At 38.0% G+C, this 26476-nt stretch overlaps 1 protein-coding gene across 9 annotated transcripts in view; it reads left to right on the forward strand.

Annotated features, from left to right (window-relative positions):
• Positions 1-26476, forward strand: part of DLG1 (discs large MAGUK scaffold protein 1) — a 144891-nt gene that overhangs the window by 21935 nt on the left and 96480 nt on the right. For 2 of the 9 annotated variants that reach the window (XM_062006203.1, XM_062006205.1), the window contains exon 1: positions 21238-21652. The exons of 6 other annotated variants lie outside the window; for them this stretch is intronic. In XM_062006203.1, coding sequence (XP_061862187.1) covers positions 21461-21652 — 192 coding nt within the window. In that variant the 5' untranslated portion in view covers positions 21238-21460. Of the gene's footprint in view, positions 1-21236; positions 21653-26476 lie in introns of those variants that run through there. One more of the 9 variants, XM_062006206.1, reaches the window with a different exon arrangement.

A 26476-nucleotide genomic window follows, 5' to 3' on the forward strand; every position in this document is an offset into this window, starting at 1 on the left:
AAATAATTTTGCATTGCAGTTCATCAAATGATTCCCTGTGATGCTCATGTGTTAGGTAATCCTGAAAGAGGAGTATATGAAATAGAATACAAGGAGGCACTTTACTGTTATGGCATAACATTTAACATCTTTTGTAAGATATTTTCAAGGATCAACTTAAGTTTTTCAGACATAGATAACCAAAATAGGTGAAGAATCTTTCATGAAACTTTAAGCATTTGCATTTTAGACTGCTTTTTTTTTCCTTTCACTGTGTTTCTACCTCTGAGTGCATCCAAAGGGAAACCTGGCATGCATTCTACTGTTTTGACTATTGAAGTGTGGTCTTATTCTCTTGAAATGTTGCTTAGCTGTGACTGAGAATAAACCTTTTCAATGTTTGGAAAGATACCTGCTATGCTGAAACGATGGATTGCTTGTGCATTGTAACAACAAAGGTAAGATAATCAAGCTTTTGATAAATGCTTACAGTCTTGGAAGTTCTTATTGAATCTTTCTTCCAGCTTTTGTCTGTCTGTAATAAAAACATCTTTATGGTTTTCTAATGTGGATTTTTTTCAACTTTAACTACACACTTTGGCAAAATAAATTCTGTAGCTGTTGCTAAGAGCAATTGTAGATGTTAACTCTTCTAAGAGCTAATTATGTACATTTTGAAAAACTGAAGTGTAGCAGAATGATGATCTTTTTTTTTGTTGTTATTTTGCAGTAAAACTCTCACCTATAAAAACTCAGTCTCTTTAAATGTGCTGAAATAGTAGTTGATTTCTGTTCCAGAATGAGGAATTCCAAATTGTTTTTTTACATATTTGTTAATATGTAAAACATCCAATGATGTTTTATATAAGCTTTATCAGGACATCTTCAAATAGAATATGAGTCTGTGAAGTCCTGTTAGGGATGGATGTATTTCAAGATGCTTTGTTATTTTGAAATTTTGCTGCTTTGAGATGAAGACTTAGTGTCATTACTTCTGTGGTAGTCTGAAGTTTTATGTATGATTTTAATACAGTCCACTTTTAACTGCTAAAGATAAAATCTGATGCAGAAACAAAATAAGTTAGTAGTGTGCTTTTCAAATACTTGAGTTGGATTTTCTGGAGCTTTTAAGTTTTCTGCAAATGCTCTTTTCCTTGGATGTTCAAATAGTTGCAGACTGAATTTTTTTCAACAGACTATTTTGACTTCTAGCTGTCTTCTAGATATTTTGAAATGATAGAACTATTTTTTTACACCAATGTCCTTCTCAAGAAGTATAATAAAATTGAACATATTTGAGAATATTATATGGTTTTAGTGACAGCTTTTATAAAAGAAAAGATCAAGATACTTATCAGCCTGTTGGACACAAGAAAGCATAGACTGTCTGCAGTGGGTGAAGTTACCTTATCTCCCACCAGTAAAGAAGTCTTTCTAGTGTCTGAACTTTCAGGATTTTTTTTTTAAGAGAATCATATCCTTATCAGTCATATTTGATGAATAGCATTAATTTGTGGCATTTCTGCTGTATTTTTTAAAAAATATTCTCTTTTGTACAGTGATATTAGGATTGTATATTAATTATTTTACTTTGGTTACATCAATACGCTACCTTAATTTTATTGTATTCATTTTGAAGAAGAGAGGGGCTGTGCTGACACTTGTATAATCGAACTACTCAACTTCAGTTTTATTTTATGCATTTATTTACCTTCCCATTATCTACTTGACTAAGAGCAGAAAGACAGCTTATATAGCAAGTGAGGCCAACAAAAAAACATCCTGGGGGGAAAAAGGTATTGTTTTTTAGTGTAATTAGCCTAGCTCTGAGTGCTGAGCAGGTAAGACTGCTCACAGAAATGCTGTACAGGAGAGGAAGGTATCTTCTGCTCTGCACAGCATAGTCTTAGATGGGCTTAGACTGATCATGCATTTCCACCTGGAGTTTCTGGCACTTACTCCTTCCTGCCTGTTTCATGTGAAGTTTTGGCCTCATTTAACTAAATGCTGCTGTAGTACCTTGTAGTTTCAACTAAAGCTGTTGATTTGAAGTGAGGTTTTTGAAAGTGAGGCTTTGTTTCCCTGTGAACATATGTGCGTATGATGACTTGAAAGTTGTAGACTAATGAAAAACAAATTATTTTGGTTTTGTGCATAAACCTTTTTCTCAGTAAGTGAAAACAAATGTATGTAAGGCAATTAAAAAATCAACATAATGAAAGATATAATAGGATTAGTAATAGTGTTAAATGCTTCCGTGTTCCTCACCTGAGTGGAGGAGTATTTGAAACATTTCATGTCTGTTTCTGAATAGGGAAGAGAAGAATTTGGTCATTGAGATGAATTTTCTATTGAAGTTAAAAAATCTTTCATATTTTCCTATCTTCTAAGGTCTGATTGGTTTACTTCACCCTAATCTAGTGAGAAGAGTACTGATTAATACAATATTTTTTTTCTCCTTCTGTGGGCACATTTCATTTGATGTAGGTAGGCAAATTTGCATCATTGAAACCATGGATACTATTAAGAGCAGGCACGTGGGCTGAGCTTACAGTAATGGTTTTATTTAAGTAACAGTTTTAAATGAGTACATGGCACTTATTAAAAATTTTTCACATTGTGTATTTTTTTTCCAGAAAAGCTATTTTTGAGCAGTCATTCTTGACTTGCTTGTTTGGTATACTTTCAGAAAAACAAGTGAATTTCAAGTGATATAAAAGTCTTAAAATACTATTTCTAGTAAGACTGGTACAAAAGAATGCTGGTTTTGTACCATTGTTATTTCAAAATACTGAGAAACATGCTGCTTGGGGTTTGCTAGAGCCATATCAGTCTAGTCCAGTACCTTCTTTCTGATAGTAGCCAAACTTCAGTATCTTGGGAGAGGCAAAGCATGTAGCATAAAGTATCAGCCTAATGCCAAGGGAGAAAGAGGAGGGTATTTTGTTTGGTCGATTTGTTTTTTTTTACCAAAGTAAAAAAAAGTCATGAGTCCTCATAAATTCTGGGTCACCTCTGTTCTGGCAAGCACAGTGATGTGACTGCAACGTGGAAGGCTGCATGGTGGCTGAACACAGGAGCACAACTATAGCCAGCGTTGCTGAAGTTGGAAACATGATGCTCAGTTTGTGTGATTCCTGCAGGTTTCCTTGCTTGGTTGTGCAATGTGCTGTAGTTCAGAGAGTCCTCTTGTTATTATTTTGAGTTTTTGGAATTTCCTTCCACTTAAGTCAATTGTGTCTCCTCACCTACTAGTTGCAAGTACAAAAGAAAGTGACAGAATGACTTGCATTGGAAGTGATATAGTCCAGCTACCTACTTTAAAGCAGAATCAGCATCGACTTCAGGTTACTTAAGGCTTTGATTAGGTTTTGTAACTGCCTCCATGCCCTGTCTCAGTTGAAACTTGTCTTTCCTCCTGTGCACAACAAGGGCTAAGCTCTGTTTTCTTGGTAATCTCTTAGACACTAGAAGGTGCTGCTAGATGCTGGAAAACCACCTTTTCTCCAGATTAAATAACCCTAATTCCCTGAACCTGTTTTCATTATGCTTCAGCCACTTGACTGTGTTGGTGGCTCTCCACTGTACTTATTCTGATGTTCCAGATATAATCTAACAAGTGTTGAGAAAAGCCTAAGGAGGAGTTACAATGCAAGTTTTCATCTTCTGGAGGTACTGTGCGCATAAAAACTAAAAACTGTGATGCTGGAAGGAAATAAAACGTGAGAGGCAATTGTGTGAAAATCAAAACAGATCTAAGCTTCTATGTATAAACTTGATGCAGAAATTGATGAGCCCAAAGGAGTATGATTTCTTAGAGTTGAAAGGCAAAATATAGAATTTTGTGAATTTAAAATTGTAGAAGAGATGGGAGCACAGTTGTATGGGGAATTATTACACTAAAAGCTTAAGAAATACCACTAGTGCTAAGTAATCCACAAGAGCCCTTCCAAGTTGGCACATGTGCACGATATATCATGATGAGTTTTGGCAAAGAAATTCATTTTGCCAACATTCCATGTCCTCACTAAAAAGCAAATTACTTTCCAAACATATTTGATCAGATTGCATATAAATTGTATCTGGTGAGCCAGTTGAGTAGTGCTAATAATACACCACTTGGCTTTGATATGCCATCTGGTTATAGTGTTGAGTAAATGTGTGCAGAATCAGTCATCATAAAAACTTTGGGAAGTGGAAAAAAAAATATGGTGCATCACTAATTTTGGCAGCGTCAGCAGATGGTATAAAGTTGCTCTTGCATTTAGACTTGAAGTATAATGCAATGCCAAAGAAACAACTGCCTACTAGATAGCTGCTAAGTGTCAAAATCAAGGATGGTTGTCTGCAGACTAAAGGATTGGCTAGCTTTCATTTGGAATAGGAGACCAAGCATGAGTAACGTATGCCAGAGGTAGGATATTAAAGGATATTTGAAAGAACCAGTGAGGAATACAAGCAGAGAATACTATCTTGTGGTCATGCCAGGAGAAATCATGTCCCAGCTGTGTCTATTTCTGCTCATGAATAAACCTTTAAAAAGTTGTAAGTTTTAATACACAGAATGTACTTTGACGGGAGGGGATCACACTTCTCACTCTGTGGCAAGTAAAGAAGCCCAGTGCAACACAGGATAGCATGAAGTTGGTTAAATGCAGAAGTTGTAGCTAAAGAACAAGAAATACTGTGTTTTGGGTTCCAAAGATGGAACTGAAAGTGGCTTGTCTGAATTTTTAATATGAATATGTTTGAGGTGATGAATGAGGGCTTGAAGAGTGTGATCAAGTTGAAGGTGGCAGAGTGTGATAGTGATTGAAGTGATAAAGGGACCTGAAAAGCTGTGCTAAGAAAGCTTGAGAACTTGAGGCAAATCATTAGTAAAAGTTTCTGTTCTTGATGTGTATCAATTTCAAGGATATAATAAGCTTTCTGCATTTAACTCATTTTTAAGGGATTTGTTCTCAATTTAGAGTTAAAATTCTCCTACCATGTTATTTGGCATTCTCCCAGCCACCAACAATTGAGGAATCAAGAACTTCTGGTCCAGAGGCAGTTGTTCTAAAAGTAATCTTTGTCTCTCTCTACATGGGTTGTCTAGTCTCACCAAAACGTACGTAAAATACAAACCAAAGGTAGAAAACTGTGGCATGTGCTCCAAATACAGAGCATCTCCAGAGATAATAGTTGTCTATGTGGGTTTGCTTGCTCTTACGAAATGATGGCAAGTATTCAGGGTCATTTCATTGATAAACCAACAGCTGTTGGAACTATGTAGTTCTTTGGGCAGGCACATCAGTGAAATTTGTTCAAGTCTACATGCTTGAAAAGGTGCTTATATGAGGCTGATGAAACTTACATGAAGCTCTTGAATCTTTGAGTTCAAGTTGTACTTATTTCCCTTCCTGTTTTAAAAGTAAAAGCTGCCAATTAATACTACCAGTAAGGGACAAATGAATCATGTTTGGTTATTGCACCACTTCTGGGCATGTTTGGTTAGATTGATTGAATAACAGAAAAAACAAATGCCTGTAAAATATCAATATTTCCACCAGCTCAATTATACAACTTGTGGACTGACTCTGAGGACATAGTGAGGAATATGTTTAGGCTGGAGATATACCAAATGCTGCAGTAAAACCGGAGAATAACTCTGAAATCAGTTATGTAAGTAAGACTTCTTCAAAGTACTTTCACAACTCCATTTGTCTATCTGGAGCTGTGTAGGTTTACTTCAAAGGAGTGAGTGGTTATAACCGGAGTAATTTTCTAGCTAGAATTAATGGGAGTGGAGCATTGAAACATTAATTCCTGATGAGTTTTGCTTTGCTGAGCTTGTTTACCATGGGAGAGGAATTCAATCTGTGTCTTTGTATGCGACAGTCAACTGACCTATCAGGTTGCTGCTACTGAGAGTGCTTCTACCTTCCTTTCTGCATGGCTCACCTACAAGAAACCTAGTAGAAACTGGAGTGCATTTCTGCTGGCTAGTGAATGAAAGCAGCTCATGGAAAAAGTAGCTGCTGGGATGGAGAGTTGGAAAGTACTCAGCAATTAAGTTGACTCAGCTACCTGTGAAAAGGCAGGTAAAATGATATGTAACAGCACAACACCTTTGAGAAAAAGGGAGGGGAGAGCAGTGATGTTCTCTTCAGTGAAATCAAATGTTTGCTGTGTTCGGCTACTGCTTATGAAACTGGACTCTCAGAGTGAACAGCTTTGGCATAGTTTCCTGTTGTAATGAAAACAGTGGGAGAAAACAGTGGGTGAATAAATGTAGGGTTGTTCATAGTTGGGCATATGGTCTCCAAAATGATTCCTTCAGTAGGCAGGGGTATTTAGATTTCTTGATGTCAAAAAAAACAAAAGGCTTCCTGTCTTACTTGAAATGACATTCTGGGATGGCTGAGCTCACTGGCTGATTATCTGGTCAGTTTTGCTTTACTCGGTGGCACTGTTTGATCACTTCTTTGTGAATACAGTAAGCTGCACCAGAGCTTTGTTAACATGAAAAGTGTTTTTACACTTTTTTGAGGCTTAATCATAGTCTGATTTATTGTCAGTGGGTATTAGTCATACTTTCGTAAGTGGCAATAAGAATCTTATTCCCAGGACTGATATTTACAACCAAAATAAGTAAAACATTGAAGACATCTTCAGTTGAAGGCTTTTGCTCTTTAAGTGATGTTTAGCCTTGTTAAGTTCTGTTGTTGGTTGTGTGACGAGGTTTTTTTGTTCGAAAGAGGTGATTCTTAGAAGACCACAAGCTGCCACATCTTGGGTTTGGAGGAGGGAAGGACACACTTTAATGAAATCCTGATACATACTAAAAGTGTAACTGAGGGCTGCTGTCTTAAAGGTCAATGTAGGCAGGCATAATCAGCATTTTCTGAACTCATCTACATGCCCAGCACAGAATGAACAGTCCTTAGGATGTTTTAGTCACAAACTCTTATTGCCTGTAAGAATTATTCCTTCATCTCCCTTGTGTGAAACATGAGAATAATAATAACTTCCTTTTTTCAGTCTTTGTGTGTACACCAACAGTGGATTTACTTGTGTTCATATATATTATATCTTGAGAACACTTTTGCTCCTTGGCAAGGCTAAGTGTTGTGCCAGCCACCATTCAAATTTCTCATGTGCCACTGAGATGGAGCATTCCATTGCAGTGAATTTTCCCTCATAGAACCATAGAATGCTAGGGTTGGAAGGGACCTTTAGAGATCATCTAGTCCAACCCCCTGCACTGTGGAAGCAGGTCAACCTAGGTCAGGACCCTCCTCCCTGGCATTTTCTTCCTATTGGAAAAATACTGTGATGATTGCATTTAACCATGTGCATTTGTAGAGCCTTTCTTACCTGGTGAAGACATCATTGCATGTGCAACAGATGATGTACAAATGATGTAGCTCAAGCTCCAGAGCTTTTTCTTTTAAGCAGACTGCAAAGGCTCTTTTGACTTGGGCTCTCCCAGCTAGCTGGCATGGTGAGTTGGCCAAATGTGGTAGTGAATCTGGAACTGAAGAGTCCTGCTTCTTGATGTTCTTGCACTTGGTTTTTATTTATCTTTTGAATAATTCTGCTGAACTTTGTCTATTAATCTCTGTAATTAAAAGGTGACCTTTCACTTTTGGGCACTCATTATTTCATTGAAAATATACAGCAATTCAAAATGATGTGTATTTTTACAAAAAAGATACAGGAATATGAGTCAATGTTTCACTCAGAAGGAGACTTCTTTCTTATTCTTCAGTTTTCTACTTTTCTAACAGAAGACATGTCTGTTAGAATCCTGCAGTCTAGAGATATGATGCTTTTGCAGTTAATTTTTTTTTTTAAAGGAAAGAAATAACAAGACCCCTGTAAAACTAGATGACCTTTCTGCTGCTATTTGTAATTAAGATTGATAACACTAACTCAAGAAGGCCAGAGTAGGACTATTGTATTACGTGAAAATTTCCTCTTCCTTCAGCCTAAGGAAATGGCTGGGGAGTACTGTAGCCACTGGGTTTATTTATTGAAGTTTGACTCTTCATATGCTATAAAAATTCCAGCTATGCTGAGGAGGAGTGGTTGACTTAGTGACCTGTTATTAATAAAGGTGTCTTAAAAGGTGTTTGTAGAAAACTTCCTGGAAATAAGCATCATCTCTTGTATGGTGAGAAAAGAATGATACATTTGTATTTGCTCATTTTCTTATAGGTTGGTTGTTGCATTGAATGTACACAGCTGGCTTTATGCAAGTAACTGGAATTCAGGTGACTGGAGAGAAGTTTGAGGTTGGGCTAGAATCTAGTCTTCATAATAACTCCATTCCTGCTTTTATTTTAATTTGATGCTGACAATGTTAATACTGTTTTATACCATGTCATATAAGTGCCACTCCAAGTAGTACCTACGCAACTGGAAGTACAACTAGAGTGATGAGCAAAGTGCTGGCTGGGGAAGAGGGGAAAGAAAAAGCTGGAAGAGCTTGTCTTGATGTGGTGGGTAATATGTTTCAAAAATCCAAAGACAATAAAGACTTTTCAAAAGAGAAGATGATGAAATGGGAACACTAAGAGTTAAGCTAAAATAAAGCAAAGCTGGAAATAAAGGTTCCTTGCTGTTTAAATAACTGGTTCAATAAAAGCCTCTAATAACAATAATGTAGATAACAGATACACATTATGATTTAGCTGGATGATTATCATATTAAGTTGTTTACTAGGGGTTTAAGTTGTTTGAGACTTAGCAGAAGAATGTTTCACTTTGCATAATTTTCAAGGAAAGCATCAGATTGGTTTGGATTAAAAAAATGAAGATTGTTAGTCATCTTGAATCATGTAAGCACTGTTTGTAGCTTATTCTAATGTACCTCTCATGTCAAAAGAAGTGTACATTTCTGATAACGGTAAACAGGAAAGGCATCATTTCAAAGTAGGATTATTGAAATTTCTGAAGTACTCTCAATCTGAAAGCTTGTTTTTTACCTCCCATTAATTAAAATGTTTCTTCATGTGCCACTCTGAGAACAAAATGAAAATGTGTTTTTGTGCATCAGTTCACTAGTGCACTATGATTTGTAAACAGCGTCTTGCAACAACTTTGGCAGATAGTGACTATCGTGAGGGAAACGAAAAACTCCCTAGCAGAATCCACTTGTATTTTCACTAATTTTGTCTTTACTTCAGTTAGGTTGCTTGGATGTCATAATGTTATTTTCTGCAAAAGGCAGAGCTTGGGGAGGCGAGGGCGGTGCGGCCGGGGGGGGAGGAAGGCGAGCGCGGTGCGGCCGTCCCTCCCGCTGCCCGGCGCGGATGGAGAAAGGCTGCCCCCTGCTGGCCTTGAGCTGCGTGTCTCCGGTTAGCAGAAGCGGGGCCGTGCAGGGATGCACGCCCTGCAGAACCGGGTGAAGCTTCCCTAGCCCCCCGGCGTCTGAAATGGGCGAGAACGTCCTTTTGAAAGGCAGAGAAGGTCACGGAATTGCAGTATTGGATTACAGACCTAGAATTAAGTTGTTTGTTTACTGCAAAATCTTGGTTGATATAATTGTATTTTAAAAATTCTGGTCTTTTTTTTGATACTTCCTTTATACAGTTAATGTGCTTCCACACCCACTACAATAAATATGCATGTGATATTTTTTGTTAACATTAGATTATCCCAGCCTTAGACAATAGTTTCCTGTAATATCAGAACTGGTCACACTAACCCATTTTTGGTGATCCTTTCTTTTTTTTTCCCTATGAAATGTTTTAGAAGGTTTTTGCAACTTTTGCAAGTACCACTTGAATCTATTTCCTTTCTTAGCTGGAACTTGTGTGTAGAACTCAAGTACTGTGACAGTGTCCTTGACTCTATATGATGACGTCTCTTATAAGTTGTTTTAAAGTACCAGAAATGTGAGAACTCTCTGATCTGTGTTTTGCCTTGTATGGTTTACGTACATGCTAGAGTACACAAGTGCCTGTAAACTTCTTGTAATTTTTTTCCCCTTTTCTACTTTTCCTTTTTAGTGGTTTTGTTTATTTTACAATCTCTTTAAGCAATACTCAAGATGCCCAGTGGAAGCCTAGGAGTTAAGTGAGTTCAATTGACAAGGGTCTTGCCCATCTTGAAGTTGCCACTCCCCAGCTGATTTGGTGTTGCTGAAGGGGCTGAGTGTGCTGTTGCCTCTGATTTGTGTAGCAATAATTATGCCTTGGCTAACTCTTTAGCTTTCTTTACAGCAGACTGTTCTCCAGAAACCACTGCTATGTCTCATCTCTCATGTGCAGCAACACGTTTTATCCTCTGTACTGTTTCCAGTTGGTTTAGTTCAGTTGTACACCTTGTGTTTGATTTGGAGCATGTGTAACAGTTTGCCGAAATGAAGTCTTATCTGATTTCACAACAGATAGTTTAAAAACAAGTTTAAAATATGCTTCAAACAAGCTACTTTATTTTTCTGAGACTTGCTACTCTCTTAGGACTGATTTAGTTGATAGAAGTCCTTCTTGCATCTTGACATTCATACTTTTGCCCGAATACCAAGGCTTAGTAAGGCCACTTAGAGTTGAAAATATAATCATAGGACTCTACTGGACATCAATTTTCCAAGTTTAAAGTTTCTTGAGTATAGCGTGAGGATAATATCTTTGAGTTACTTGATGGCCTCACACAGCCTCCTCTCAGTGGTGGAAGTGATGTGAGAACTGAAATGAAAGGAAATGTAGTTTGCTTTGTTATGACCTGACTGCTTTATTGATGGGTCAGAGTATGATGCTGTGGGGAGAAAGCAAAAAAAGTGCTCTTCTGCTTCCAAAGTGGTTTAAAGTGCCTGCACTCTTATATTTCACACTAACCTAACAGAGAGAAGTGTTTTTTATAATTCTCATGTACTGCCTGGAACCACCTTCATGTATATATAACCTCTGGTTAATGACTGAAAATTAATTCTTCTGACAAAATAAGAATAATGAGAAATTCTTCATTTCTTTTAAATGGTTGGTCCACAGAAACTGAGTGTAATGTATGGAAAAACATGTATAGCCATGGACTGTTTCTGAGTGTGACTGCTATTTCAGTGTACGAAAAAACTTGTCAGATAAGGACAAGTGCCCACTTAGTTGCTGGCCCACTTCACCAGGCTGAATCTTTCCTGATGCTGTTTCTAGACGTACTGGTTACATTTGCACATTTTTTATTAGACCTTGGTCTACATTTGAGTTACTCTCTTGTATTCCCTTTTTGAACATTTGATGTCCTGGACAATGACTTCTAAGTTTCTTGTTTGCTTTCAAGTGTCTACTGGATAATTTGTCTGCTGTGTTGTCTTAAATAGTAATTGCTTTTTATATGTCTGTCTTATGGCATTCATCTTTTTAAAGATCTTGTAACAGGTGGACCTGCTTCTGCAGGGGGGTTGAACTAGATGATCTCTAAAGGTCCCTTCCAACCCCTACCATTGTATGATTCTATGTTCAGCTGCTTGCTTTATAATTTGAAGCACATTGACATTTCAGTCATACCAAATGGAAGCCACTGAGTATCTTTATCCTTAGGGTCATTTCTCTGTACTTTTTTGATTTATGTGGCTACTTTTCTCAGATGAAATAATCAGAAATGTTTTCAATAGACAAGGTTTGTGAACACCTGAAAATTATACACAGAAGTAATATTTTATGATTTTCTTAGACTTTGTTTTTTGAAAACTAGAACTTCATTCTTCTGAGCCCATAGCTTTCCTCCACGTAGTGGTTTAAAAACTGCTCTACCTTTTTAGGGTAAGGTATTATTTTGCAGGTGTTTTAAATGGGACAGAGGAGGGTGAGAATGACCTACATTTGCTATAATATGCTGTCACATTCACTCGGATATTTGGGTCCTAACTCTGAAGCTGGAAATAGGACCCTACTTTCTGTAGCAAGGTATTGTATCTTGCTGAAATGTACTAAGAAGAAATATTAAGTTTTGAAGAGTTGTGCCATTAGTTTGCCCACAGCTGCTGTATTTCTTAAGGACTGATATGGGTGCCCTAGATTCTTGCTGAAGTACTGTGATTTAGAAACATGTTCTAATCTGCAGAGGCTCTAGAGTTGATAAATAAGATTGAGTCTAGGATCAATATTTTGAAAGCTTGCTTCATAAATTGTGGATACAAATCTAAACCGAAGTTCAATTTAACTTGCTGATGTTACAAATGTTTTTAGTAAGCTTTAAAACTATGACTTTTCATATGCTTTAATAGTTGTGAGTTAATTGTAAGCAAATGACATGTTCCTTGTTTCTGAAGATGACTTTCATCAGGTTTGGACCTCATTGCCAGTCTGAATACCTACTGCTTGTGCCTTCTCTCAAATAATGAAGTTTTGGAGGAGGGGAGTGGTAGGATTTGAAACGTAACCAGGGTAGTCAGGAGTAATATTGTGGTCAGGGTGATGGCAGTTGGTAGTAATGGGCTGTGTAAAGCACCACTGTTTGAATTCTTGGCAAAGTTTAGCTTTAATTGAATAGTGATTTTTACTGTGAGAATAAGAGTTTTAATTTGTATTGGCTAACATTAAGACAATTCAACTTACTATAAGAAAATTTGACTTTAGATTCCTTTGTGGAACTTAAGTTCAGTTCAAGTAACAGTCCCAACCTGCTCACTTAAACTGTTTCAGAATGATGATGTAACTTGCATTGTTAGTTTCTTCAAGGCATAATAGCCTCCAACACTTGTTTGGTTTTTTTCCTCCAGTTTATTTATTTATTTTCTTCTTATTTGCAAACTTAGAGGGTTACTGCAGCAGCAGCAATGTTAATGAGCCTGCTTAAGAGAATAAATCTGCTAAAACCTACAGAAGTGCTTGGAAAAACAGTTTTTAAAAAACTGTAGGGAAGCTTCTTGCCTGCACTCTTACTCAGCCTGCACTCTTACTCAGCCTGCACTCTTACTCAGCCTGCACTCTTACTCAGCCTGCACTCTTACTCAGCCTGCACTCTTACTCAGCCTGCTGTCCCCCATAACTGTTAGATGCTTCTTGGTACAGCTGTTGTTGCTAATACCAGTGCATGGGTTTGTTCTGTCCTTGCTGCAGATCTTGACACATCTTCTTGGGCTTCATGAACTGCCTTCTGACCCAGTACTCTAGGTTAGAGGTCTGTGTTTAAGTCCCACATTTTTTTCTATTAGCCATTTCAGCTAGTGGAGTGTCACCTGTCAGTGACAAACCTGTCCGTTTGCCTAAGATGTGTTGTCATTTCTGCAATTGGTGAAAACGTTGAGCAAGAGGGGCTCCAGTATCTGTCATAGTGGTGCACTGCTGATTACAGTTGCTAGCCAGGAAAGCTACCAGTCACTTTTTGAGCCTGCTGGTCCAGCACATTTTCAACCCATGTAGTGGACTTGTGACCTTATTTTCTTATTCGTCTCTTCCAGATGAGAAAGCTGCAAGGGGCTCTGTCAGAAGGTTTTCAAAGCCTTGATCCCTGTCTGTCCTGTGTCTTCTTGCAACTCTCTCTTTGTTTCACAGAAAATGGCAGGAGGGTCAGTGGCCTGCAGGCAATAATGGTTTTCTTTATTTTCTCTCAGTTAATAACAGTGTAAATCGTCAATATCCTTCCCATCTGGATTCAGATGGCAATCTTAGTCCTTTGCTGTAAGAGGATTTGCCTTTTAAAATGAGAAAGTGGTGAAGTTGCAATGAATTGAAACTCTAGGCTAGCAAATTTTCTTATCTGAGTCAAATAGTAGCATGATTTTTTCCTTTTAGATAAAGGAGTTGTCTCTGTATTTTAAAATGTTCAAGTCTGTTAGAATAACAGAAGAAATATACTGCAGGAATTTCCCCTTTAAGCATTGTACCAACTTTATGAGAACAGTTGTTTCTTACAGAACCTAGTGCTAGTCCTCTAGTACTCAGAAATGTATGGCAGATACTTGTGCATCAACAGAACAGTATCATTGCCGGGATTCTGTCCTAAACTATTTTATAATATATTTATAATTGAGATGTGATCTGTCTTCAGTGTTTTTAAAGCAATGGAACAGGAGGACTGCTTTTTATTTGTCTCTGAGAACAACCTTCTCACTGTCTGCAGTGGAGGAAAAAACCCACAGTTTTGTATTGTGCAAGCACTTCCGCCTCTCATTGCCAGTGGTGATTCTTAGCCTCCGCTCCATTGGTGCTTCATCAAAGCAGTAGAGAAGAAACATGTCAAACTGGTGTTTTGTTTTGTTTTTTTCTTTGTTTTTTCTTCTTGTTGTGTTAAGGAAGTGTGAATGGTTATTGAAATTCATCTGAATTAGTATAAACCTTCACCAGATACAAGGCATGTATATTTCTTCTCCCTCCTTTTATTTGTTTTTTTTTTTACCTGTGTGTCCTTATTGTTCTACTGGAGGCACAGGTACTTGATTGATACTTTTAGAGTTATTCAGAGTTATTACTGTTCTTGGATAGGTCACGTGGACCATGTAAAAGGTACTCCACTGCTGAAAACTACTGCTCCAAGAGAAGCTATGTCAAGAAGATAGGATGGAATGTCTGAGACTCTGAACTTCAATAGCTGAAGAATCTTCGTACATTTTAAGTTTTGGAATAAACCTCAAAGATGTCATCCCTTTTTCCTCCCATTGTGCTGTGTGCCCTCTATGCCTTTCCCCTCCCACCCATTTCCTGGATAATAGTCTAAATGAAACTAACCTCCTGTCTCAGCCCAGTAAGTGCTTAAGGAAAATGATGTTTTGGAGGATATGCTTAGCCTAGTCAACCTGGGTCCTGCCAGGAACACTCCAGACTAGGTCCTTGTTTCAGCCTGGTCTTTTTAGAGAGAGCAGTCCTAGGTAATCACACCCTGCTGGATTCAGTCTTTCCCATTGAGTATGATCTTGTAAGTATAACCTCACTTGGTTAATAGTTTTTTTTACTTGAGTTCAGAGTATATTCACTTCAAATACAAGCTGGGTGGAAGCTTCATTGACTGTGTGGGGAAGGGATGAGACAGGTGTAAACTTTTGGACCTTTCAGAAGGTCTGTTACTTTTTGGGTTTTTACAGTTTATCAGGTTTTTCATTGGGATTTGTTGTCTGTTGTTCACTTAGAACTGTTGAGGGTTGGATGGAATAAGGCTAAACATGTATACTTTCTTCTCTCTGAACAGATGGGAGCAACACATCAAAGACAACTTAAGAATAATCACATACTTTTATTCTATTGATTTCAGCAATGTTCTTTTGAATGCAATGGTATCTCAGTTTTTAATATTAGAGGACGTTTCATGTCAGATTGGTGCTGGCTTTGGCGGAGATGGAGTTAATTTTATTCACAGTAGCCCGTATGGTGCTGTGTTTTAGATTATGACACATTGTTGATGATCACACTAATGTTTTAGCTGCTGCTGAATAGTGCTCACATAGTGTCAAGGCCTCCTCTGTTTCTCACTCTACTGCCCTAGAAAGTAGGCTGGAGGTGAGCAAGAGGTTGTGAGGGGACATAGCTGGAATATCTGACCCAAACTGACTGAAAGCTACTCTATGTTTTGTGACATAATGCTCAGCAATAAAACTAGAAGAAAGTCTTTCCAAATTAGCAGCTCTTCAGGTTGGTCATTGGTCTGCTGATGGAGGTGGTTGGTGATTTGGCTGCATAACTTGCATGTTGGTTTTTTCCTCCACTTTCCTTCATTTACTGACCTGTGATGTTTCTCCCCTTGTCTTTTGCCTTTCTTTTTGTCTCCCTCATCCATCTTGGTGGAGTTTGAAGTGACTGACTGGATGGGTGATTATTTGCTAACCTACAATAGATCATTTCTAGGTATATTAAATATGTTTTAAGTTAATGTAGTGCTTTCTGATTTTAGGGACTTCAAAGCTGTATTCTAATCACACGGCAACCTGTTCAGAACAGTCACTTTGTTTTGTATTCTCACAGAAATATTTCCAATAGAATTAATTTTCTGCAGTGAATTTAAGAGTTGATTGGGAAGGATTCAGTCTAGCTGCTGCATTGACATCCTCTATTGGATCAAACTTGAAGTCTTGCAAAAGAAACCATTCATTTCCAGTCACTTTCCCAGTCTGTTTTGAAGATATTCTCCTGATTTCGATGGTTTCCAGTTAAGGAAAAGTAAATTTGGATTTCATAGTAGTCATACTAACCAATTCTGTAACCTGTCTGGTTCCCAGGAACTTCTTGCATGGAAACTAAAGATGTAAAGGCATGTTCCAGTAGTCTTAAAATACTTTGAAAACTTCAGAAGGGGAAGAGATTTGAATCTGGGCCTTTCTAATTCCAAAACATGTAACGGCCTCATACCTGCCTTACCCTGCAACTTTTTGTCAAGGTGTGCTTGTTCCTTTCCTTGCTATCTACTTCTAAGAAACTTGCAAAAATAACTGGAGGGATAGAGCTGTCTTAGGATATCAATCAATTTAGCTGAAATTAACCTCTAGTGTTAGCATTACTAAGAGGCAGGGACTGACAGATGATACAGTTAAAATACCTTTGAAATGACACTTGAAATACATGGAAGCGCTATGGTAATTGTCAGGAATGTCTATTTTTTGTGAAGTTTTGCTTCTGAGCACTCTTCAGTCTGTCACTATTTTACAGCTTGTATTTTGCAGTCTGATTATTTTTGCATATAGAGGACATCATAACACAAACGCCTCGAGGTTCTTTCTCTGTTGTGGCATGTGTTTTCCTCCTCTGTTCTGGGCTGAAGAGAACTCCAAAAGCAAGTTTATAAAAATGCCCATAACGATGGTCACTCAGTTGGAAAGGAAGTTATTCTTGTCTGGTTTTTGGCTTGACATATCAAGGCTTATGAAGGACTTTATCAGAGTCTCAGATCTGTCCTATACTTAACATTTTAAGACTTATAATAAATGGGAAGAAGAAAAATCACAGGCACCCACTGAAAAGTTTCTATTCATAGGACCTGTTCTGGGCTTAAGTGTCATTATGGGGCAAGTTTTAAAAAATGCAACTATGAATCAAATTCCTCTCTCCAAGGTAACATTTCACCTTCCTTCTGAAGTTAATGGGACTATGGTATTCTTGAAGATTTTGGAAATGTAAGACACATGCAGCTGTATTTACAATATGCTAATTGACCCAGAAAGTATTTTCAATTGTTGGTGTCAAAACAACAGCAAAGATTTTTCTCAGCTTTTGAGAGTTTGGTGATCAGCACAGATGGATGTTAGATGAGTAGGCACTGCAAATTTTGTGTATGGAGGGTATTAAGCTTAAGAAGGGCAAATGCATATCAACCTTCTGAACTGGAGGTGCAAGAGTGGCTGCTGGTTTAATTCATGCAAACATGTTTACCTCCCAAGCTCCCAAAAAGGTGCTTCTAAGGTATGGATACCTGTGTAAGGTACCCTTTAGAAGAGGAATTTTCAGCTCCTAGTGTTTTCAGTAAACAAACCTGTTTGCCTGAAAGTACCGTGCAAATTATTTTTCTGATAATTAAGGAGCATGCAGGAAGAAGCAGTACATTTTTTGGCTGCTTTCTCAAAATTGGCTTGGATGGTCATCTGATGCTTAGGGAGCAAGAACTACAAAGCCAAAGAGAGCTTAACAGGTGCTGATGGATGCAGTTTGTGCCAGATATCTCTTGTTATGAAACTAGTGTTCAAATTTCATTGACCTTACAGAAAATGCTTATGAAGTTACTTCTCTTTGAGTAAGAAGATGTTACAGCCATTGTTACAGCTTTCTGTTAGCATAAGGTAATCTTAAAGCAGCATCCAAGCTTCTTTACAAATACTAATTTTGAAATTCTGTGTATTCTTTTAAGACCATACAGACTAAATGGTGCAGAGCTGAAAGTGAGTTTATTAGATTTAAATAACTCTTATGATGAAAAGCTTATTTTTTCTTTTTAAAATTGGATTGTATTAGTTATCTTGGAAATAAGCCAGGATTATGGGCAAGAGGAATCTAAATTAGAGTCCCACCAGCTTGACAAGTACTTACAGTGATACTTCTGGGACATCTTCTGTCTGAAGAAATGGGAATGTTAGAGCCTTTTCCCCTTTGATTTGATGATCTGAACAGCTGATACATCTGTCAAGATAGACCTTGGCTTAACTCTTTTCCGTAAAAGCTCCAGGTCTCACTGCTTATAAGATGGTTTCTTAATGCGCTATACTGAGGATATGGTTTTAACTCATTAATTGGTGAAATGGGTACTATGTGTGTTCAAGGAAAGTTGGCAAGCACTAAAGGCAGTCTTTTTAGGTAGGTTTTCATAAGGATGAAACCAATCACTTTTACTGGTAGCGTTTTTGAGTAAATATGAATTTTTAGAAAGTCTTTAATTGGTTTCTTTAGATTGATAAAAGTGTCATTTTAACATTTGTATAATGTCAAGTCGGAGCATCTTATGCAAGAAGAAAATTTAAGTTTTTTGTTTCATATATCTTGTGAATGCTGATGTGTTCTTGACTATCTATATGACAGCACTGGATAAATTCTTGGCACCATATGTATTTTGCAGTCTCCCAGTTAAAAAACTTAGTTTGTGCAATCAACATGGAAATTATGGGCTCTAACTGCAGGAGATGAAGCTTGTATGTGATAATAAAAGTACAGACTGAAATCAGGAGGGCATATTGATACATATTTAAGGACTTAAGGGCATATTCTTAACCATGACTTAGGCATTGTGTTAATATTTTGAAACAAACCAATTTATTAATCCAATCTTCAGTTTAAATCAGAGCAGTAAAGTGTGGCTATATATATCTTTAGAGCTAAATGTAGATTTCCAAATATTCTGTTCCATACATTTATATAACACAGTGTTCATATTTCAGAAGGTTTTACATTCACAGCTGGGTATTTAAAAAACCCTAGAGATATTTGATTTGAACAAGTGAAACCTTCATTACTGTTAAATCTCTGGATGTAGTCAGCAAAATATCTAAGAATAGATTTTTGTTTTACAGGTTTAAATATTGTTTTCTTCAGCTTGTGGGCATCAGGATTTGTGAACAAGTTCTATCTTTGTATAAAGATTGAGACAATTTTGCAGTGTAACAGAATTATTTGTTTACAGCTGCAAATATATGACTGAAAGATTCAGATGTTTTATGTAGTCTTCCTCAACAATATGGATATAATTGCCTGAAGTTACTTAGGCTTTCTCTTTATTGTGTCTTACAGTCTACACATCTACAAAGGATTCCATCAGTATCTTCCTCTTAGTGATTCTTTGTGCCCATAGCACATTAGAGCTTATATTTTCTGCATCACAAAATGCTATTTCTGTAGCATTCCAACATTGCTTTTGGTTCTTGGAATTTGCTGTCATGCAATTGCTATGCATTTGATGGTATGTTATTTCAGTGGGAAATTATATTATTATCATGTGATTACAAGTACAGAAGGAAAATGAATTGTTCATCTGTGGTGCATAGAAAAGGTGATTTTTGGGGGATAGGAACATCCCTGTGTTTGGCAAGAGACACTCCTCCTGATGATTTTCCTTCTTGTGCATTTTTTCCTTCTTCATGTGTGGAGGTTGAGTATGTGTTCTGCCCTTAGTATGTATGTTCTGCCCTATTCCTTCAGTCAAGAGCCTGTATGCTGTGACCCCCAGCCAGCTGAAGGAAAAACAAGGGGTTTTTGGGTTCTTCCATTATGATGTTATACTTAGGGCTACCTTTGGATTTGAGTGTTCTTGCCAGAAAAACTTCACCTAACTTAGCTAAACAAAAGAGATGTATTCTGTGGTGGTTGTTTTTTATAGTCTTAGTTTCATTTTCCATTATGATTATAACAGAGTGTTGATTTTTCTTTGGTCCTGCAGCTATTGCTGTGATTGCATGCATAAGATGACCTACTGTGGGAAATGATGTCTAAGGCTCTTTGGTGAAAAATTGTAGGTCATGGCACATGGTAGAAAGAAGACTATTCTTACTAGTCATCTGTAGTCCTTGGATGTTCTACCAAGAAGAGGTCCTCATGCAAATGAGGTTTATTTTGAGGTTTACTGTGGGCTGAGTTACACATTTTCTCCAGACATCTTGCCTTAGTTTTGGTTTCATCAATCTGCCCATTTATGTAAAGATGACTGTCTCAGTATAATTCATGAAGTTACTAGTTTGAGCTGTGTGGATGCCAATTTCACACTACATTAAGCTTTCTGCCTCAAGGGGTGCTTGTCAGGTAAACCGAGTGAAGTAGCAGGGATATTACAGGAGACTGCTACAGGTGTAAACTTAGATGAATGGTCAGGTCCTAAAGAGGGGGAATCAAAGGAGAGTTCTCTGGAGGTCTTAAGTGCTTTTTTACAGTACTGTTTGGTAGAATTCAAAATAGAAATGATGGCTAGCATTAGTGAACCATTTTACAAAAGTTGGTTAGCTTTATGGTACAAGAGCAGAGAAAACAGGTTGTGGTTTGATCAAATGCTGTAAGGTAATTAAAAAATAACTAAAACTGTGCAGGGACCCCTGTACTCTTAAAAATGGTAAAAAAAGTTTGAGCCCTTATGGGACTTAATCAAAACTAAATCAAGCCATTTAAAAACGAATTTTGTGGTTTAGACTTGTTGGTGCGCAACAAAGAACAACAAATCTTAAGGAGGTCATGATTTTATTTACTTCTGTTCTAAGGAGAAAAGCCTTTTTCTGCAAATTGCTTTGTTTCAGTATTCACACGTACAATTGCTTGCAGTGCTTTACTGGGAGCTCCTTATGGCTAAATGGATGCGTGATCCAGATTATTCATGATTTCCTAGAGATAACTGGGGGGAAAAAATAGCACCTTCAGATTTCATTGTGTGTTGATGTTGTGAAATATTCATGTATTTCTGAAGCTGTTTATTTATTGCTTTTGGTAGACCGTTAGAAGTTTTACTCAGCACTCGAAGAATATTTTTTAACGTGTGTCAAATAACCTTGAATATTTAATGTTTGGAAACGGGGATTAAATATCCCATAGCCATTCATTTTGCAGTCTGCTGAGGCTTCCTTGAAAAACCCAGTGTGAACTGCCGATCAGCAAATTCCCTGCTGCTCGGCTTACAACTTCCCCGCTTTTATCATTACACCCAGCTGACTTGAAAATGGGGTTTCACACGCTCATTGGTGCAGTGCGAAAGCACCTCGCAGGCAGCCCTGGGTGTCTCTGTGCCGGGCCGCGTAGCCAGTGCCTTGCTGCAGGATCTCGCCCCTCCCCTCAGCAGCCGGGCAGGCGGCGGGGCGGCTCGGGCCGGCGCTGAGGGCGGACGGCGGCCCCTGCCCCGCAGCAGGTGGGGCGGCCCCGGGAGGCCTGACCTGCGCTCCGGCCGAGGGGATCCGGGGCGGTACTTCGGGCCGTCGGACGGTTGTCACTTCAGCCGGCGCCAACACCGCTAAGCGTAAAGCTGACTCGAACATTTTAAAAATGGACACGGGATTTTTTTTTCTCTGCTCTTTTTTAAAGCTGTGGTTTCTAGCGTGAAGCATTTTTTTTCCCTGAAGGATTCAACCTATGTATATAAAGGCTTATTTTTGAACACTATGGACCTAGATTAAATGTCAAAGACAGGCAGCAAGCAGCGCTTACAGAGGCATTTTTCTGGAATCTCAGTCACGGATCGATTCAAGTGCACAGGGTCTGAAAAAATGTCTCCTAGCATAAAAAACTTGGATTGTTTTTCTCCGATGCTATGCCACTGTAAAGTAGCATGTACCAACAACACAATATCTTTAATGTTTGGATGTAAGGTGGGTCTATAAAAGGACTTTCCTGGAAATGTAAGCTGCATTTAATGAATGATTGCCATTGTGTCTAATGTAACTGTACCTTACATTTCTGATTAAATAGTGTTATTTTGTTCCATGCCTTACTTGATTATTAGAGCTCTTGGTGATTGTGACAGAAGTAATGAATTGTCATGCCTACTGCTTAAAGATCCCTTTGAACAGTGTTTTGAATTTACTGAATGCTGCATGTAAAATGTCGTCATTCTCCATTAATCAGCACTAATCATCATGTAATCAGTTTATTGCACTTGGCTTTCATTTTCTTCGGCTGTAGAGAATTAAATACACAGGAGACTTGCACTGAGATGCAGGGCTGGAAATGCCTCCTGACATCATATTGATGGAAGCAATTGTTAGTGGCAGGTTTAGCTTTAACAGTACCCTCGGGCATTCAGTCATTTTAGGACTACATCAACTGTTCAGGTTTCAGAATAAACCCCCCAATAATTTGATAATAGTATAGTAAACAGAATATATGCAGTGTTGTGTCTAAAAGGCTTTTTTTCCCCCCAGTAAAAATAGCGCACAATGTGAAGGGTATGATGAGAATGCTAAGTGCTGGAAAGCCCCTTTAAAATTCAAGGAATATGTGTGTGAAGTTACTTACTGAGACAGATGCAGAAATCTTGCTCTCCAAAAGTTCTTTTGCGTATTTTGTGTTTCCAAGCCAGTCTTCATTATTTTTATCACAAAATGAATCAAACTAAATATTATTTTGGAAATTAAGAACAGTTGTGTGTGTGCACACATGTACATGGGTGTGGTGTGGTTTTTAGATATAAATAAATGACAATGTTGAATAAATGTCAGCTAGGTTGGGAGGGAGGAGTCTAAATTTTTATGGATCTTTTGATAGTATGAATGAATTATTACAAAACTCAGTTGAATGCTTTCTTTCCAGGAGGGAAGAATTTGCCTTCTTTTGAAGCTACTCATCTTTCATGGGTCCAAAGCGTTTTTCAATTGAAAACACATACATATTTATTGATGCAATTTGGAAACTATGTGCTTCAAAATTTTGTTCCTTCGTTTTGTGGAACTGCACACCTCTTCTTTCTTTATATTTTCCTGTTTAAATAATAAGCTTGATAAGAAAGCCATAGACTGAAAATACTATCTTGATGCTAATGGTGCCAGTACATCTGCAGGGGAGGGATGCTGTTCGTTATAACACTCAACTAAAAATATCCAGCATCCACTGGAGGCGTTTTGTGTCGTCTCGAGCCTCCCAGCCGCCCCGAACGCGTTCAGGCGTCGTTCCCTGCCGCTCCTTCGCGCCGCGGGGCCCTCCCGCCAGGGGGCGCACTGCTGGGGGCAGGCCGTGCCCGCGCGGGCAGCGCCCCCGTCAGCGGGCGGCGACAGAGCGGCCGGGCGCGGGAGCGGGAGCCTAGAAGTGCTGGGGCGGGTGGGCGGCAGAATTCCCTGTTAGTATCCCTGCTAATGCCGTTTGACTGCCAAGGATAGCCTGCAGACTGATAGTTTCTTGAGTGCACTTTGTTTAGCGGTTGTGCTTCAGAGGACCTTAAACTAGCCATGCACAGGCTTTAATTATCTTCTAGTAACCATGTATTGCTGTTAGTACAGAGCAGGTACTGTATGCCATCAATGTCTCAGATGAACTGAAGGATTTCATTTTAAATAGCTGTGACATGCTGGTAGGGCAGAGAGGTTTTGCGCTAGACAGTTTTTAGTTGTTAAAGGAAAGTTGCAGGATTGTATTGCACTGAAAAGAAAATACTTATTTTCTAAAAGGATAAATAGGGACTTAGTATGAAAGTCTTAAATGACAGAGTGAAATACTAATACAGAACAACTTATTCAGTCCTTTAAGTAACAAATTCATTTCACACAAGTCATCTTAACGAATACAGTGTTTTCCATTTCCCTTTACTGTTTTTTTGGCCACATATGAAAAAAACCATTCCTAGTATGCCAGTTCCTTCTTTGGTCTTATTTCCTTTGGCTTTCTGGAACAGGTGGACTTCTTCGCTATTGATATTTCTGGTGTTTTTGTAAATGTGTCTACATACATTAACTTGTAGTATCTTTTCAGGATATCCATGATATGAAACATTACATAAATGCTTACATTTAACCCTAGCTGTGCATTTTAACATATGATGGAACACTACAACCTAAATAAATGCTATAAGCAGTTTTATCCTGCTATCCAAAGGGAGTGAAATACCATGTGTCATTGTCTTAGCTCTATTTACTAAAATAAAACTTACTGCTTTTGGAAGTCGAGCAGTTAGTTACTCAGAGTACTGAAGTTGTGTTTAAAAAAACCCAAAAAACCTGTTCAGTATTTCAAGTCAGTTTATTGTATGTTGAGGCCCACATTGAAAATACTGAATGTCCTATTCCAGGATTGGTTAAGTTCTGAAAATACACGTTTTCATAATACGTGTATGTAAAAATACATCTTCTTTTATGTTACTGAAGTTTCCTTTGTTATCGGTAGGCCTTGCAAACTAAGTAGCTGTTCACCTATAAAAAAAGACTATTTGGTTTTCATAGTCTTCTTTTTTGCAAATAGGAAGTTTTCCAATTGATTTCAGTTCTGCAACAGTAGAGCATGCTTTTTATTTGTGTCCTTTTCTTGTCCTCCATGAGGAAGGCACTATTTCTGAGTACTAGTTTCTGGTTTAGCACTTCAACTAGACTATGCGGAAGACTTGTACAAGATGCATTAACATCTTAATACACTGTTTGTTTTATAACTGTTAGTTTTGTTATAGAAAGATTATGCAAAATTTAGCTATGTGGTTGCTTTTGTTGTTAGAATTGTTGAGGTTTATTTTCTGCTGAATGGTATTTGGATACTGGAGTTGTGAAGAGTGACTTTTGGGGAGATGTGAGAAGAGCTGTGGGTATTAAGATCTTCTACTCATTTGCTGTTGACATATTGGGTTCTAATCCTTCTCTGCAGGAGTGGGGATATTGGATATCAAAACAGTGCTTCCCAACAACTTCAGTTCCTGGAAGGATCTTTTGAAGAGTCCATTCAGATTCAGTTTAACTTCTGAAGTGGAGCAGTGACTGAAAGACAAGTATTTAAACATAGGATGTCAAGTGCAAAAGCCACTGTTTTATCGTTCTCCTTGTTAATACTGCATCAGAGAGGATCTGATCCTGTGAGCTTCTATCTGTTGAATTCACATGATTAGATTTATTTAGTTAAGTCCTCACTTAGTTTTAACCTCTTTCAAAACATAGGTTAAACTTGTACAGCCAAAATGAAAACTTACCTGAGGACAACCAGACTCTGTGAGTCAGGCTGCATGTTTTCCTGGGTTTTGTTGTTTGAAGTGAACAGTAACTTGGAAGCTGTAATTCTGTCTAGATTGGGAGGGTTAAAGTCTGAGAAGGAGAGAGAGTGTGAAGTGGTCAATTTATGAACTTTTAAGTTGTTTTTTTAAGCACCCTTCCAGTCTTGTATAAAAACTTTTAGAACTGATTTTTTTTTCTTTGTAGAAAAGATACTGTGCTTTCAAATTTATTTTCATGTAAGATGGTGGGTTTATGTGTATATCTACTACGAATTGGATTTTGATACACATCCAAAAGACGACTGCAGTTACTGCTGTCTTTCATTTTATCATTAATTATCTGGTAGTTAAGGATGTTCTGACGTAATTAATTTTCTGTCCATGAAGATGACATTCTGCATGGTTTTCATCTCTGCAATAACAGTGTTTCACGCTGCTGTGGATATAGGTCAACAGTTTAGGACATGGAATTGTTTGAGTGTTCTTTAGGTATTGAATTTTTGTTTCAGTAAGAATTCCTATTAGAGGCTCTTTTAAAAAAAAACCCTCCAGAACTACAACTTAATTATGTCTAGAGAGTCTAAGTCTGTTTGAAGTACCTTCTTTTGTAATGTAGAGTAAGATCTTAGGCAGACTGAAGTGAACTTTTTCTAGAATGAGTTTCCTCATGCTTTTCTGTGCTTTTTCTGTGAACAGGTGATCTATATTCTGAAAAATGGTGGTGTAAAATATCCACAAAATCCTTGTTTGTCCTGCATGTTGTTGCGGGTACTTTGTTCATTCTTCTTTCTGCCTAACTCTGTTAGGCCTGGGAACTGAGGCAGGGAGACTGTGGGCTTGAACAATTAACAAATGTTTTAGCTCTGGTAATTTTGGACCATCTTCTCATCCTATGTAAAGTAGCACAGGTTTATTAAAGTAACAGGATTTTTTTTCAGTAGTTTACACTATCGTATTTGTTGATAGTTCAAAACTAATTGAAGATATAATCTAACTTGACGAAATTGTGTTCATTATGTTGCACCAAAAGGGAAACGGTCTTAATCTTGACACATCTATATACTTGCAACTGAATCCTTTGGGACGTTACCTCTGTCAGGAGTATGTGTTAAACGTTTAACACTTGCTAACCTTGCTTTGGACTTTATGGGCTGCTGTACTTATAATTTAAAGCATCTTAAAAATAGTTAAATTGCTTGGCTACTACCTAAATGAGGGTTGGGAAACTTATGAGATGTGCAGCTAAGGCAGGCAGTGTATGAAGTCAGAGCTGTTTTGCAACACCTGCCTTTTTTTTCTTTCCTTTAATCTGTCTTGACCATTGCTTGACTGGCATTTTTAAACTAGGGTCTCCTTGGAGCCTGGATTTGAGTGCAGGGTTGGGTTATCTTGGTTGTAAGCAGAGAAATCATCTTCTGCTAGCCACTCTGAGATGGATTGACCTATTTTCTACCTGCTGTTCTGCCTATTATGCCAGCACGGTAGAGTCTCATCTTGTTGTGAGCCACTTGAG

Source organism: Colius striatus, chromosome 12 (genome assembly GCF_028858725.1).
Source record: "Colius striatus isolate bColStr4 chromosome 12, bColStr4.1.hap1, whole genome shotgun sequence".
Taxonomy (NCBI): Eukaryota; Metazoa; Chordata; class Aves; order Coliiformes; family Coliidae; genus Colius; species Colius striatus.